General features: G+C 41.2%; 2 protein-coding genes across 3 annotated transcripts; one reads left to right on the forward strand and one right to left on the reverse strand.

Annotated features, from left to right (window-relative positions):
* Positions 1-28: 28 nt before the first annotated feature.
* On the forward strand, positions 29-7,129 carry fbp2 (fructose-1,6-bisphosphatase 2). Its single transcript, XM_026321327.1, has 7 exons — positions 29-347; positions 1,137-1,299; positions 1,810-1,902; positions 2,381-2,521; positions 3,004-3,141; positions 5,486-5,605; positions 6,847-7,129. The coding sequence occupies exons 1-7, from the start codon at positions 175-177 to the stop codon at positions 7,030-7,032; spliced, it is 1,014 nt and encodes a 337-aa protein (XP_026177112.1). The 5' UTR covers positions 29-174; the 3' UTR covers positions 7,033-7,129.
* Positions 7,130-8,290: 1,161 nt separating this feature from the next.
* Positions 8,291-12,406, reverse strand: ctsla (cathepsin La). Of its 2 annotated transcripts, none has more exons than XM_026322302.1 (8): positions 12,305-12,406; positions 11,307-11,441; positions 11,097-11,219; positions 10,595-10,747; positions 9,471-9,695; positions 9,153-9,321; positions 8,855-8,972; positions 8,291-8,681 (listed from the first exon to the last, which is right to left on the reverse strand). In XM_026322302.1, the coding sequence occupies exons 2-8, from the start codon at positions 11,433-11,435 to the stop codon at positions 8,582-8,584; spliced, it is 1,017 nt and encodes a 338-aa protein (XP_026178087.1). In that variant the 5' UTR covers positions 11,436-11,441; positions 12,305-12,406; the 3' UTR covers positions 8,291-8,581. The 2 variants fall into 2 exon arrangements, with proteins under 2 accessions (XP_026178087.1, XP_026178088.1); XM_026322303.1 differs by having other exon boundaries at positions 11,307-11,444; positions 12,305-12,404.
* Between the last annotated feature and the right edge of the window lie 3,309 nt (positions 12,407-15,715).

Consider the following 15,715-nt stretch of genomic DNA (forward strand, 5'->3'; position numbering starts at 1 on the left):
TAAATACACACACACACGTACACTCTCTTCCACTCACAAATAGATCCCTTGGCGTGTCTTCATGGCACTGGGTATGAAAAGTACGTGGTTGGCAATAAGGTCGCTTATTTACTGTCCGTCCTCTGCCCCGTGAACACAAGATCTGTTGGAGGGACAGAAGAACCAGAGCTCAGCATGTCGGACCAGTCGGCATTTGACACAGACGTATGGACCCTGACCCGGTTTGTCATGGAGACCGGCCGCCAGGCTAAAGGGGCGACCGGAGAGCTGACCCAGCTGATCAATGCCATGCTGACTGCGATCAAAGCCATTTCCTCTGCTGTGCGCAAGGCAGGTCTGGCCCACCTGTAAGTACTGGGGACCAGTCTGACTGACCATACCTGTGATAAAACAAAGACTAGTGTTCCAATTTAATCTTTTAGAAACAAGCACGTTCCTTGTATCTGTGCACAAAGAGGTGTGAGGTGAACCTTGGCTGCAGAGTCAGTGTGGATGTTTGACATTTTGTTGACACTGGGAGTCAATTCAGGCACCAGGAGAGAATCATGGGTGGATGCTGAGTTTGCTCAAGTCGAGGATGTAGAAGCTGAGTCAAAGATAGATCAGTAGAGCTGATAGGACTTAGTCTTTTATGCTGGATAGAGGTTGTGCGTCTCTGGTGTAAGCACAACAGTGAACTTTGGATGGTTTAGTTGTTTCAACACTTTAAGTAATAAAAGATTGTGCAGTTTTTTTTTCTAGCAGAAGATAAAATAGTAAAATCGAGACTATTTGCAACATTTCTGGTTGTTGATCAGTAACTAGTTCTTTGTTGAGGGAATTGACACTGGAGAGTTGCCAGTTTTTGGAGCATTATGAGAATTCACTGTGAATTCAGGGGTCAAGTAAACAATACCTCTTAGAAAACATGTAAATCAGCATGGAATTATGTAACAAAACACAAATCAACACTATTTGACACTGAATGAAGGTACTTGGCGATCACAAGATTTTTGTGACCGATTTCTCTTTGTCCTCATTGGAAGACTTCGCTCAGCTTGGCCTGGATCCCCTTTTCTTGCATGTCTGCATGTTGTCTCTCAGTCAAGTTCTTTTGTATGTCAGACTAAAGCTTGGCTGCTGATTGGTCCACGCAGGCAGGGCTTGGCGGGCTCTGTGAACGTGACCGGGGACGATGTGAAGAAGCTGGACGTGCTGTCTAATGACCTGGTGATCAACATGCTGCAGGCGTCCTACAGCACCTGCTGCATGGTGTCCGAGGAGAACAAGGACCTCATCATCACTCCCAAGGACAAGAGGGTAAGTGGTGAGCACCAGCCTGGGAAATAACAGAACATATTTAAAATGCTCCAAATTTCTTCACACCTACTGGAAACCAAAGCTACAGATGTGTGTTAGCAAGTTAGCAAACCCCTTGAGTCCTGCCCTGACACACAGTCCTCATATTTCAGCTGAATGAATATTTGATTTTGACTCATACACGTGGCTGCACCTGCGTTAGACAACCTGTAAATTATTCAGGATATGCTAAAGGTCAAAGGTAAATGATTAGCCCATCTACAGACACAGATACAGACGTCTAATGATTACTCTGTTTTTGTCACTTGATCACCTCTGATGATGACAATGATTTGTAATTTTAGAATGGGCTTGCAAGTACTTTTACAAAATAAGAGTCTAAAATCTAAAATAAATGAATTATTTGATATTTTGAGAGTATTAGGAGAACATTTATATTTCTATGGAATTGTAGGAGGTTTTTTTTCTACTAGGTAATAACTTTCTTGGCTTGGTTTTATTTTGTCACAGGGAAAGTACGTGGTCTGTTTTGACCCTCTGGACGGTTCCAGTAACATCGACTGTTTGGCTTCTATCGGCACCATCTTTGCCATCTACAAGCGGGTCAGTGCAAAAACAACACAATCCACACAGTCACTGTAAAGAATATTTTGTTACCTGAAACAGCAAAAGTGATAACTGAACTTCATGTGCCAAGCATGTGAATCTGTCAGGATGGTTTTAGGGTTATATCATCAGCTATTTATTTATAGTGTGAATATACACTTACACTCTGCAGACAGAAGAGGGCGCTGCTGTCCAGCTGGTTTCAAACCAGTCAGAGAAACCTTTAATCATTTTTACACCCACAGTTTCATCGACCTGATCATTATAAAAGACTCAAAGGTCCAAATGTAGACACTGTTTATGTTAGAGACTGACTGAACTTTAAAAGAGTGTACATAAATATTTATTGGTTATTTTCCCTTTTTTTAAATGTGACTTTTTGCTGCCAAATGTTCTAATATTTGATTTTATCTTTGGGGGGTTTTAACACATTTATGTCTCTGTGCTCTGTTGATTTATTTCCGGTGTCACTCAGTTATCAGAGGGGGAGCCCACAGAAAAAGAGGCCCTGCAGCAGGGCAACAACATCGTGTGCGCCGGCTACGCCCTGTATGGCAGCGCCACCCTGGTGGCTCTCAGCACCGGTGATGGTGTCAACTTCTTCATGCTGGACCCTGTGAGTGCTTCAGTGTCAGAGCAAGTATTTGTCTCTAGTGCTTAGTGGAGATCTGCATGTCAGAACTGCACATGGGAAGTAAACTGCACTGACAGTGTCTCTGATGTCTCCTTCTGTCACTATTCCTGTTATTGTCCCTCCCTTTGTGTTTCTTGAAAACATTGTTTACTGTTTACAGAATAGGATTTTTGCCCAATAAATTCTTTCATTAGAGAAAAACAGATATTATGCTTCATGCTATACAACTTCACAATGCAGTCAGGTGACTCAAGGACTGTGAACGCACATAAATCTCCTTTTTTTGGTCAGAACATGTCTCATCTTACCTTTCTCTGTCTAAGTCCTTATAAAAGACAACATAATTATAAATTATATTGTCTGTTACAATACAATTTGCCAAAAAAGTGCATATATTCATATAATTTAGCCTTTTTGCATGTTTTGTCTGATGATTACCTAAGAGTTATGTTTTTGTTCTTCAGGCCATTGGTGAATTCATTCTGACCGAAAGGAACGTGAAGATCAAGCCAAAGGGAAAGATCTATAGTTTGAACGAGGGCTATGCCAAGTACTTCCACCCCTCCATCAATGAGTACCTCAAACACAAGAAGTACCCTGAGGTGAGAAGATTTTACAAAACATAATAATTCCCAGAGAAACAACCGTGAACATGCAAACATGTTAGAGACAAGTGAAGTGTTTCCCATTTCGTTTTGATGTTGCTTGGTTCCACTTTGTGTCTGTGGTGATGAATCTGATACCTCATGCTGAGGGTGCGCAGTAGCAAAAAAGCGTCGTCTCATCTCCGAGCGTCTGTTCTGCTGACATATGACTAAACTTACCCCGAGACCAGAGGCAGGAATTCAAACTCATCATGTGAGTCCTGATGAAGCGTTTATTCCGGTAGAATGAGTTTACATGGAGGGTTTTTGGTTGACAGCACAAAAAACCTGTTTTTCATGGGGCAAGGTCAGAAGGTTTGAAATATCTCTTGATGACAGGGATAAACACATTTTTAGTTAAATCATCTTGTGCAAGTAATTCTTCTTTCCATCTGAATCTTTTCATTAAAAGATGAAAATGACTGGCCTGCAACTCAATAAGTGATTGTTTGCATATTGTTTCAGTGGTGATTTCATGCTTACAGTGGAATTTAGATAATCACATGTAACGGCCCAAAGTGAATAATCTGTACTGCATTAGCTACCAAATTGCAAATAACAAAAACTCAGCATAGACAGGGTGCTGGAGTTTAAAATGTTAAAGGAGACTGTGCAGCCAGGTACTGCAGGCAGAGTGGGCAAAGCATAACCGTCCTGACCCAGACATGTGACTGAAAGCCAGTAGAGCGCGGACGTTCAGTCAGAGAGGTGGAAAGGTGGCAGCCCGGTCAGCTGAGCTGCAGGATGGTCACACAGTTACTAGAGGAAACATCGTGTTCCTCAGGAAACTCTGCTCCTCGTCTGCACACTCAGCACTTGTCCAGCACAGTCACAAACATGACAGCAGAGCTCGTGTGGTCATCAGCATCCGATTCATCAGCATCCGATTCATCAGCGATGAGTTTGCTGATATGAGCAACTTTTCTGAAATATCATATTGTCCAGTCACAAAACTGGACTGAAAAAAATCTGTAGTATTTTATTTTCATTGATTCTTACCTTTAATTTCCACCTCAAACTTGTGTCAGTATAAACCTACTGCACACGCACCATGTGACATACATGACTGTAACGTTGTTCACTGTCATGGCATGTGGTTATGAAACAGCAAAAAACTTGTCTCACTAAGTTCAACTTGAATGCAAATGGAGGCAAAAACCCCAAAGGGAAGTTTGAATAAAATTTACTGGTAATCCTGTTTTCATTTTTAGACGTGTCAGCTTCGTTCTCATCTGCTGTTTTCAAACTGAATGTTCAGTTTCTGGGTTTCACCTGGTCAGTTTAGAAATTCCCCATCACAGGTTGCAGCTGCAGAGGAGTAAAATTTTAAAGTATCATGTCTGTGGAAGTTGTTCTAATATACACAATTGTATTATTTTTATTTCTGTTTCACATATTATTCTTTAATTTCTTGAGAACATAGTTCATGTGTTTCTGTTTCACACACAGGCTGGACAGCAGCTGTTGAAGTCTGTCACAGTCAGACGACTAATACTTGAACATGTGTTGTTTCTCCCACTGCCTCTACTCTTTTTTTCCTTTTTCTCTTCCCTTAGTTTAGGAAGTTTCACGCTGTCTCCAGCTGGATGTGGTTTCTTTCTGTGTTTTTTTTTTTTTGATTGCATGTGTTGCACAGTTTGGGATGGTCTTCAGGAAGTACTGTGCACTCAGACCCTCCCTCGTAATGACTCAGCAGGCACATGACTGTGTATCACACTGTACCAGTCTGAACATGAAGCTTCCGGCAGGGCAGCTCCCCTTGGGCTGTGCGTGACACTGTGTGCTGTTCTTGTGTAGCGAGGTGCTCAGACACACAGTTACCGTAAAATGTTGACGTCAGTGAAAGAAAAAAATGGGGAACCAAATTAAAGAAGGCAGTTAAATGAAGAAGATAAATTATCCACAAACGAGACTTTATAAAAACTGGACTTTACTTATTCTGACAGTTCACTTGCTGAACCAAACCACAGCCTGTTTTCAGTTTGCTGTCAGTCAGATCTGTGCGTCCCTCCTGTGTGTTCCTGCTGCTGCAGCTGGACTTTGACCTGTTTGCTGTTTGCTGGTCAGACCTGCTGTAACTGCAACAGTGAGATGAGCAGCCTGCTGATGTATTGTACATTATGATTATGAGGATTATAACTGTAGAGGAAAACAAGCAGAAGTCCACACGTGCAAACCAGTTTTCTTTCACACCAAAACACAATGTCATGGCAGTTATCTTAAAAATAATAATACATGCACATGCACTAATACTTGTGAACTAACTTGTGCTCTAACATTTAAAACATTTTCTCCTCTGCAGGATGGCAGCGCCCCCTACGGAGCCCGTTACGTCGGCTCCATGGTGTCAGACATTCACCGCACCATCGCCTATGGAGGGATCTTCATGTATCCGGCCAATGAGAAGAGCCCCAAAGGAAAGGTAACCACTGACCACCACGCAGCCATCTTAATGGAGTATCCCCATACTGACCACAGGTTCATGCTCAACACCTGTTCAGACACTAAAGATGTTACTCATTCGTCATTCGATCACATGCAGGCCGTAGGGAGAACTCTAAACAGGCTAAAACCTGAATGTAGTTTGTAAAAGGTATTCAGAATTGGCTTTAAGTCTGGAGATAGTTAAAGATGTCCACCCAGACCAACAAACAGTGAATGTTGCAGCAGGATGTCCTGAGGTTGGATGTGGTTTTCTTGTCCCGTGATGAATAAATCTCAGAGGCAGTCGAGGCTGGTCATAAAGATAAATTACAAGCTCTCCCCCATTTCCTTCCTGGCAACTTGATTCTGTGACCCATTTATTCTGAACCTACTGTAATTATTTACACCTCCACACAGATTCTAACTCCTGACCTGTAACTTCATGGTGAGGCAGCTGATTTACACTAAACACAGCAGTTCTCTCTGTTTTACAAACTACATGAAATAAGTAAGAGAACAAGGACAACAGAACAAAAAAAGAACCTTCACCCTTGGGCCTAATGGAGCCTCATTTCATCTTAACTGTCTCTCACTTACTGACAAATGCAAACTTAAATAAATAAATATTAATACTTAAATATTCTCTTCCTCAGCCACTCAGTCATTTCACGTCTGCACTTCCACTCACATCTTGACACTGAACGCTTATCAGCATTAACTGATAAGATTAATGTGCTGGTTTCTGTTGACAGCTGTGTTTACTTGCTGTATGTTTTAGAAACAAAAAATGTGTAAGTAATATAGGATCTAATAAATACATCTAGTGTGAGCTAACAGTGGAACTTTATAGGTTTTCTAATCATTTCTTTAATGTTTCCTGAACAGAACCAAATATTTCCAGGAGAACAAGTGCAAAGGGTTAGGGTTAGGGTTAGGGTTAAGTTATTGTAATTAGTTCAGTTAGTTGTCTTCAGTTTATTTTTGACTTGTAGACTTAATTTACATGAAAGAAATAGATTCATTTGAAGTATTATCCACTTAATCTAAAGGTTGTGTCTGTCTAGCATTTAGAAATAACTGTACTCACTCTCTGTTGGACCTTTAATTAGTACCACATTGGTTCTTTCCAAAAACCCTGTTTGGAGTCAGGAGGAAATAAACTGGAATGTGAACTGAAAAGTCTTCATGCTGTGATGACTGAAAGAAATAAACTGAAATCGTGTTTTTCTTTCTCCACAGCTGCGGCTGCTGTACGAGTGCAACCCCATCGCCTTCATCATCGAGCAGGCGGGAGGCCTCGCCACCACAGGCACCCAGAGGATACTGGACGTTCAGCCTGAATCGCTCCACCAGCGGGTGCCGTTTGTGGTCGGCTCCCCTGATGACGTCAACGAGTACCTGTCCTTTGTGAAGAAGTTTTCGTAAAACCGCGGTAACGCTCCTCCTCTGGCAGATGATGTTCTTACTGAAGGCCTGAAAGGACAAAGATGATTATTAAAACATGTTTTCACAATCATGGGAATGGTTTGATGTCAGTGTTTTCTTGTTTTGGCATCTCATCATTATGAATAGTCTAATCAATCACAGATTCAGTTAATATATGTGATAATTGGTTTAATAATTTCATCGTTTAAGAATAATTGACCCAATGCCAGGTGACTTTTTGGGTGGCAAAATAATTGTCACTGTCAAATCACACAAAAAAAACTTATGTTAAATCACAGCCTCATACTGCAGCATTTAAAAGGAATTAAATTTACTTTGGGACTGTTATTTTGTTGATTGATGTTTCAAACAGCTGCACACTGTTGATGACTGCTGAATTCATCAGTTTGATCAGCCTGTTACATATAAACATTAACCTGACACTGTTTTCTGTAAGAAAGAGGAACAGTCTAATGGCATAGTTTAAGTCTATAATCCTGGAAACAGGTGACCTGAGATTCTCATTTTGTGCAACACCCTGAGAATGAGGTCATTATGCTACTGGAAAACAGTCAGTAAGCATTTTTCCAATTGTTAAAGCAATACATTTAAGAGTATGGCACTGACATGGGGTTAATGTTTCTATCAAGTTTCTGTCAAGTGTAATTTTTGGCACTATGAACATAAAACCTACCTGCCTGCCTGACATCATCAGGGGCAATTGAGAAATTCTGCTTCTGAGCTCACTGTGAATTGACCCTTTAATCTGAGTCTAGTCCACCTTCTGGCTCCTGTCCCCCTAACCTGTATAACAGTATGTCCATCCAGCTGCTCTAGTTTTTGCTGTACAGATCAGAAACCCCCAGTGTGGCTCATATAGGCCACAGTGCTGTGTATGAGCTTCTGATCTAAAGCTCAGCAGATCTGAGCCCGGGTAGGGTGTGGATGGGAGACTGACACATGTGGAGGAGGGTTGTGTCAGGAAAGGCAACTGGTGTGAAACCAGTACCAGAGATACAAGAAGGGGAGGAGTGGGGGGAAAAAAAAAAAATTGACAAGAGGAAGTTGTCATAATGCTCACACTGAAGTTTCCTAAAACTTACAGTAACCAACAAGTATTCCCACACAAGCTAAATGTTTTCTCTTTAATGATGTAAAAGTGATTAATACTGTTGCTTGACTAATCTACAAGATGGCAGCAACTTCAAATGTAGCTGAACCTCATCTCAAAAACACTTTACAAAAGCCCAAACTAGTGTTTCACAACTTTTAATTGATCACAGTAAAAGTAGAAAAAAAAAACATTTACAATGACCAAAACAAGTGTTATTGTAAGCAGCATACACATATTTACAAAGAATAAAACTTTACTAAAATCTTTCAGATGAAACAAAGTGGCATAAAATCAACTAAAACAAAATGACGCCATTCCCCTGAAAAAACAGTGTTTGTCGTCATAATACATTGAAGAATCTCCTGTCAACGTGTCGCTCAGACTGAAGTCTCGTCCCTCATCTGCAGCTGGACTTGCAATAAAACTCTGATATAGTTAGACCATAGGATAACTGGCTGCTGTTGCGATTCCACAGTGGTTGTTTTTGTCCTTGGCCATGTAGATGTAGCCTTTGTCCCCCCACTTCTCACTCCAGCTGCAAGATTAACAAACACTGGTCAGGAAGCGTTCAATGGATGTCATTTGTTCCCTCCATCACATACAAACTAGCAGGAATATTTACCATTTCCAACAAAAACAAGTAGGGGTATACCAGAGGGAAGTAAAAGCTGTAGTAAACTCAAGACAAAATTTCTTTTGTCTGCCAACCTGTTTTTGACAATCCAGTATTTCTTGCCATCTACATCTTCTCCCTGGAAGCCATAACCCACCACCAACACACCATGGTCCAGCTCCTCACTGCTGCATTCCTTTTCATAGTAGATTCCTGAAATGAACCAAGAAGAAATGATTTTTTTTTTTGACCACTTGGGGTCAGTAGAACTTATTAGCTCTTATTTCCACAGCCTGACCCTTATCCATTTAAGCCACTGTGCAGATCAAAGTTTGACAGATGTTTCTGTGACTTTCTGCTAAAATTAATGTACTGTACAAAACCAAGACTCACCAGACTGATAGAACTGGAAAGACTCGTGTCCTGCATCGATGGCTACAGACACAGGTCCCACAGCAGCCACAGCCTTCATCAGAGCACGCTCCTTACCACTGGGGATGTCGACGAAGCCAGTGTCATTGGCAGCACTGTTCTTGGGGTCATACTGGCATGGCTGGTCATCCTGGAAGAGACGAGGTGAATGGGAGGTTAAAAGGCAAACAAAGGCCTCAATAGACAAACTGTTGCATTCTAGGACATTTCAGTGTATTTGATTTTTTAAGACATTAAGGACATGTCCCTTGACCTTTCCCTTTCTCCCACGATACATACCGTTCCCAAGTAAGGATAGGCATCCTCAGAGTCCAGGCCCTGGTTGTCCTTGACATACTGAAAGGCCTGGTCCATCAGACCACCATTGCAACCCTCATTGCCCTCAGGTCTGGAACAGTCCACCAGGTTCTGTTCACTCAGTGAGACCAGTTTGCCAGTCTTCCTGAACTCCTGACCCTCCAGAGCTCCGGTGGTGCTGAAGGCCCAGCAAGAGCCGCATTGACCCTGGACACAGAGCGAGACTGGATGTTTAAGATCTGAGTATTAACAGATATTAAATAACATACGAACTAGATGCTCGGATAAAGCCTGTGATCCTAATGTATATGACAGTGTTTGCTCCATGGCCTGGATTGTGAGGATCCTGTTGGTCTGGTTTAAGCTTACAGAGTGTTAATGTATGCCAAGGGGTGGAGTGAACAAACTGTGCAGTCAGAGGGGGGAGAGAGGCAGTGAGTGTGTGACACGTAGATAATAACAACCCAACACTGGTCAACTTATCTGTGACGCAGCACAACAGTTACTTCAGTGGACAAATAAGTTACTTCAAATAAGGACATTTGTGACGCCACAGAAGTCCAAAGTTGCACCTGCCATTATCATGTTTACCAAAACAGCTGACATGAAACCACATCCTCTATCTCCTGTTATCCTAACAGCCATTAAAATAAGAGCTTGTGGGCAGCGTTTCCAACTACTGACTTCATTTTACTGTGAAATTAGCTGCTGCACTGGGATTTTAACAGAACTATTAATGCTACATTTGAGAAAGTCAGTTCAACCGAAATGGATGTTCGTACTCCTTCATTACCACATTGACTCAAACCTGCAATTTTAGAGCTACAGGTTGTTTTTCTTTTCTGAACATTATTTACAAGCTACAAGTCATTTAAACTGAGCTTGAAAAGACCAGCTTAAAAAAAAAAAAAAAAAAAAAAGCTGAAGTGTGTAAAACGACATAAGCCACAAATAAAGTCAAAGAACTTCTAAAATCACAACTGAGTCACTTTCTTCAGCCTGTGTGTTGTCTCACTCCCCTGTTCCAAGAACTAAAACATGCTAAACCACACCCTGATCTCATATCACGTGTATCTGCCAGAGCCCTGAGGTGAGGCAGCTGTTACCTGGTCCTTCACAGGAGTAACATAGCCCTTCTCCCTCCAGTCCACAGCACGAGGGGCCTCCAGGAAGTTGGGTTCCATGAAGAAGGACCCCTTGGACTTTCTCTCTGCTTTGTGCTTGTATCCGTTCATGATCTGCCTGAACTCCTCGTTAGTCTGCGGAAAAGCAAAGAGACCCAAAGTGAGTGAATAACAGTATGAATTAGGTAAATCAGTGCTGGTGTAGCAGCAAACACTTTACACACACCTGTCTCACATTAAATTCCATTTCTGGTTTAATTTTAGCTGCATAGTTTGAGCTTGTATGATCGTACTAACCCCAGACTGAGTCTATTTCTTGTTGCAGTGTCATTTTGTGTATATGTGGACAAGAGATGTGTGTTTTATGACCAAACTAAAACCTTAATCTCAACCTTGTGTCGTGCCTGTGTGACAGTTGTCAGATCAATATCATCTCTTTTTAATGCACATCAAAGTGAGAGGTGTGTTGAAAGTGTGACCGTACCATGTCTCCAAAATGGTTCATGCCCAGCCTGTAGGAGTGTTTGCCCATGGAGTGCTCCAGATTGTGCAGCTCAATCTTCTTCAGGTTCTTCTCCCAGATCATCCTCCTCCAGCCCTCCTCTCTCTACAGGAAACAATCCCGAGTTAGACTCTTCGGCAGGAGCTGTACAGCAGTTTGGTGGGATCAACATAAACAACAATAACACGTCACCTCATGGTACTTTTTACTGTGCCAGCTCTTCCACAGGTTCCAGTGCTCATCCAGCTGTGCATCCAGGGTGGGGGCCGAGAGGACTGCGCCCAGACACAGGGCCAACACGGCTACAGGCAGCAGCACCATGATTTCCTACTGGACAACACAAAACACAAGTTAAGAGCCGACAGGGGCAGACTGCTCCTCAGTAGGTGCTGGAGCAGGTTATGAAATACACGTCTTTCGTTTCTTGGGAAAGGCGAGTCATGGTCGACATTCCTGTAATAAACATGGATCCGCACATTCCCGTCATTTCCCGACCGCTCGGCCTAAACCGGGGCCAGTATCAGACCAAAGTAGCCAAGTGAGCCCGGTGGATTGGGATTATAACACAATGTTAACCGGATGTAAGAAATTAAGATTCAGATTGAGTATTTTAGAGCCGCTATACTGCGACTTGCTGAACGGAAACTTGGCCAGACTCCCACAAAACCCGAGCCTGTTTTTGTTTTGTGCGCAGTCACGAGACCTGCTGCTACTGCGAGAGCGACCGGCCCGGACACCGAAACTACAACCAGGAAAACGAAAATAAAACCAAAACTTTGACCGGTAACAGCCACACATCGACTTTTTCAAGTGAATCCACTAGTGGCCGGTGTTACCGAGTTAGCCTCACGAATTTAGCCGGTGGGGAAAAGGTTAGCAATGGCTGCTGCTTTAGCAAGGAGCCGCTTACAAAGGTAGCCGAATAAAACAAGATGGCTCAGGCTGATGGATAACAATAAAAACATCGCTATTTTTTACAAAAATACAATAAAATCTAAATTAGCCTTTTAAAAAACGCATACTAGTGTTTTTTAATTTGGCTGCAAATTAAAAAAAACAAAAAAATAAACATCCCCAAAAAAACACGAATAGCAACACATTTTTTTTTAGCTTTAAGTCGTAAATGCAGGCATCAAACTTGACTAGTTCACAACTAAAAATCAAGTTAAAAGTTGTGAACGTTAACTCACCGTAAACTCCGGGATAATGTGGATTTAAAAAAAAAAAACGGACAAGATGCTTCTCAGACTTGCTCAGGGTTTATATAGGCCTGGCGGCTGCTGACTGCCCGCCCACCGAGCTCTCTGATTGGTCCGTTTCTTGTTTTTTACACGTGATCCCGCCCGCCAATGGCTGATGTCATCATGGCAGCACGTGATTCCCCCCCCTCATGAATGGCGTCGAGAAAAAGAGAGTGGGTTTATTTGCTGATAAAACTGTGAAAAAGCGCCTTTATTAATTCACTGTTGATGAAGTGTTTCATGTTTTGAGTGTTTCATGTTAAAAACCTGCTCATAGTGACTCACAATGCCACTCAGCGCTCCCAAGACAGGTCAAGTGAAAGGTTTATTGATTATCACATCAGCCTTGTGAGAAAATATGTGTTGCTGGATATTATTTTGACCAGGCCCTTTTGTTGTTACTAGAAGAGGTGGGGGGAGTGACTCTTACACAACCCAACAGGACAAGTTGACCATGTTAACGTTCACCTTTCTGCAGTATTGCATTTTTTTTTAATGTCATGCATATAATAAACCCAGTTTTCGTAATCAGTGTAGGTAACCTGAGAAACCTGATTTCCCGTCAGATTCCTCCAGAGGCCAGTCAGTTTTTCTATATGTCTAACTGGTTTCAGCTTCGTAAACTTGCACAAGTGCATGACAAAGATTTCAGACACTAAAAGAATCTCTGTTACAGCCGACACTGTTACAGCAATGAACACGGCTTGGAAACTAAAATCATCATGACACAACAGATCATCTATCAAATCATGTGGTAATACATCATTGTAATCAAAATCATTTCATCCTGTGCGACACAAGCTGAAAGTGACACCAGCACGCTGCATATATCCGTTTGTGCCCTCTCACTGCACCATCAGACCTCACAATAAATTAAAAACAAAAGAAACAGTGACCTTCTAAAATAAGGATTTCTAACCTGATTTCTCAGAGTAACCCGATATCTTATGTGTATGAAAACACACGGATCAACACTAATGGGAAGTTACACAACAAAGTAGTGTTTAAGACACCTTAGGTCAACATTTTCTGCACTGTTTGACATATTTGATCAGTTTCCTAGTGGCTGCAGCAGCCTTACTAAACAGGCTTAGTGTGCACACCAGGTCTGTGCATTTGTATGAAATGCCATTTGTTGTTTGAAAGAAATCAGTCAAATGCCCAGAATCTTTTCTCAAGATCCACTGAACAGTAAAGAGCTCAAACTGACATTTACTGTATTTTTGTTTGTCCTTTTCCTGTATACGGTAACACAGTGGCACATTGCATACACAAACACAGTATGCCTATATTAAAATAAGATGTAGGACCCTTTATAAAAGAGCTACTGTTGTCATCACCAGTGAGAGCCAAAGCCAACAGGCAACGCTAACAAGGTCAACACACAAATGTCTGCAAAAATAAACAAACAGAAAACTTGTCCTGAACAATCAGTTTTTATTATGATGTGATTTAAAGCCAGTCAGGGAAGTAAGACGTATTTTCTAAAACTTTAGATGGGAATGTATTTAACCTACTGTTTAACAATATTACAGCCTATAGAGTGAAACAAGAAAATGAATTAAAAAAAACATAAAAAACAACAAGCTGAAATGTTTAGAGGCTGAAACCTGCGTAACATCTTCTGGTGCTCTATGTGCCCAATGTGTCGACTGTATTTAACATACAGTGAGATCTAGAAAGGTAAGACCTTATGTTTTATCAGTGACGGCCAATGTTGTCACCATCAAAGCTGTGGGCTTTGACTGTGGATCAAGGCTTCCAGGAATTGCTGTCACAAAGACTGAGTTAATCAGGGTCGACGGTCATGTGATTGATAAGATTGTGTAACTGAACAGGCCAAGTTGTTTACTAAAACTTTTGTTTCTTATTTATAATAAGTAATATTCTGACAGCAGTGGTGGAAAACAGCCAAATAGTTTTACTCAAGTAATTTTGAGATACTTCACTTGAATATTTTTATTTTGTGCTACTTCATACTTCTACTCCACTACGTACGCCAGCAAGCTTGGCATTACACTGCCTGAAAATGACTGCCTGTAGTTTTTACTCTTTGGTTGTGTACTGCTTAAACAAAGCTCTGACTTATTAGTGGGCTTTGCTGGAACTGGATGGCAGATTTTCTTACTTTTGACCAGAGCCAGGGAAACTGTGTCCTCCTGTGTTCAGTCTTTATGCTAAGCTGAAGTAGCCATTTTCTGCCAGGCAGAAACTGTAATAGTAATATCAATCTTCTAATCCAATTAACTTTTGACAAGAAAATAGATGTGTAATACAAAAAAAAAATGAACATTTGACTATACTGAGCCCAATAGTATATAGTAGGAATGTAAATCCCTCTAAATGCTGAACAGTAATGTGATGTGACACATACATCTGTCTATGTAACGTGTCATCTCTTTATGTTGACCCTACGTTTTCTTGGTATCATTCTTTGCATGAGGCTAAAAATACATAATTTCCTTGCATTTACAGAAAACAGAAAGCAGACTAACCAGCAGCTGATCTGTGACTTGGCAGTGTTGCTCAAGCACAGCATGATAATGATTGACAGAACTTTTTTGATGAGCAAGCAGCAGAAAATCCATATGCTGGAGACTGAAAACAGCCTAACAGTTGTTTGTTGTTTTCCCTCTCTAATTATTACCAACAGTGCTGGAAAAGTATGAATTTTAATTTAAAGTATAGAAAAACAGTGTTTTTTAGGTGAAATTGCCAAAGTTGTATGAGAAAAATATTATTGTATAATTTATATTGGAAAACTCTTACCAAGGATTTAATTTGTCAGCAGTATTTAAATTTTGTAGCTTACTGAGGTAAAGCTAATTTTAACCTCAAAAGCTTTTTATATTTATTGGTTCTTCAATTCATAGCAATGCATCATTTCTAAAGCTTATGAAACACTAATCCTTTCATTTATAGAGTCAACATTCCTCAGATTAGGATGCTCCTTAGTCAACACGTCCATCCATCCAGATATAACAAGTTAACAAACCTGAAGTGATGACAACATCTACACACCAGGGTCAACATCACTCCGACATGTTTTTTACCTACAAAAATGCCTCAGCTGTCTGTTAACATCACTGAAGATGTCCAAAATTACTACTTCACACAACATAATATTGTGGATCCTCTGTTGCTGCTATGAACTTCAACTTTCACCCCTCTGATCAAATCTCACAGGTGCTTTCTTGTGTGTAATCGGCAAATTAGGACTGGAACCCTGCCTGCAGATGTGCAGTGTTGTTGTATTACTTAAGCAAATTTCTCCTTGATCAATACTGTTAACAAACTGCTCAACTGAGGCAGTTTTGTTGGAAAAACATATAGGAGTGATGTTGACCCTGGTGTGTAGAT

The sequence above is a fragment of the Mastacembelus armatus genome, chromosome 9 (assembly GCF_900324485.2).
Source record: "Mastacembelus armatus chromosome 9, fMasArm1.2, whole genome shotgun sequence".
Lineage (NCBI taxonomy): Eukaryota > Metazoa > Chordata > Actinopteri > Synbranchiformes > Mastacembelidae > Mastacembelus > Mastacembelus armatus.

Bases quoted from the DNA above. Each gene is read 5' to 3' on its own strand.
- fbp2 (XM_026321327.1), top strand. From the start codon at position 175: ATGTCGGACCAGTCGGCATTTGACACAGACGTATGGACCCTGACCCGG. The intron at 1,300-1,809 runs GTAAGTGGTGAG...ATTTTGTCACAG, and splicing joins TCACTCCCAAGGACAAGAGG to GGAAAGTACGTGGTCTGTTT. The intron at 1,903-2,380 runs GTCAGTGCAAAA...GGTGTCACTCAG, and splicing joins TCTTTGCCATCTACAAGCGG to TTATCAGAGGGGGAGCCCAC.
- ctsla (XM_026322302.1), bottom strand. From the start codon at position 11,435: ATGGTGCTGCTGCCTGTAGCCGTGTTGGCCCTGTGTCTGGGCGCAGTC. The intron at 9,322-9,470 runs GTATGTATCGTG...CGTCTCTTCCAG, and splicing joins CCTATCCTTACTTGGGAACG to GATGACCAGCCATGCCAGTA. The intron at 8,682-8,854 runs GTTGGCAGACAA...TTAATCTTGCAG, and splicing joins TACTGGATTGTCAAAAACAG to CTGGAGTGAGAAGTGGGGGG.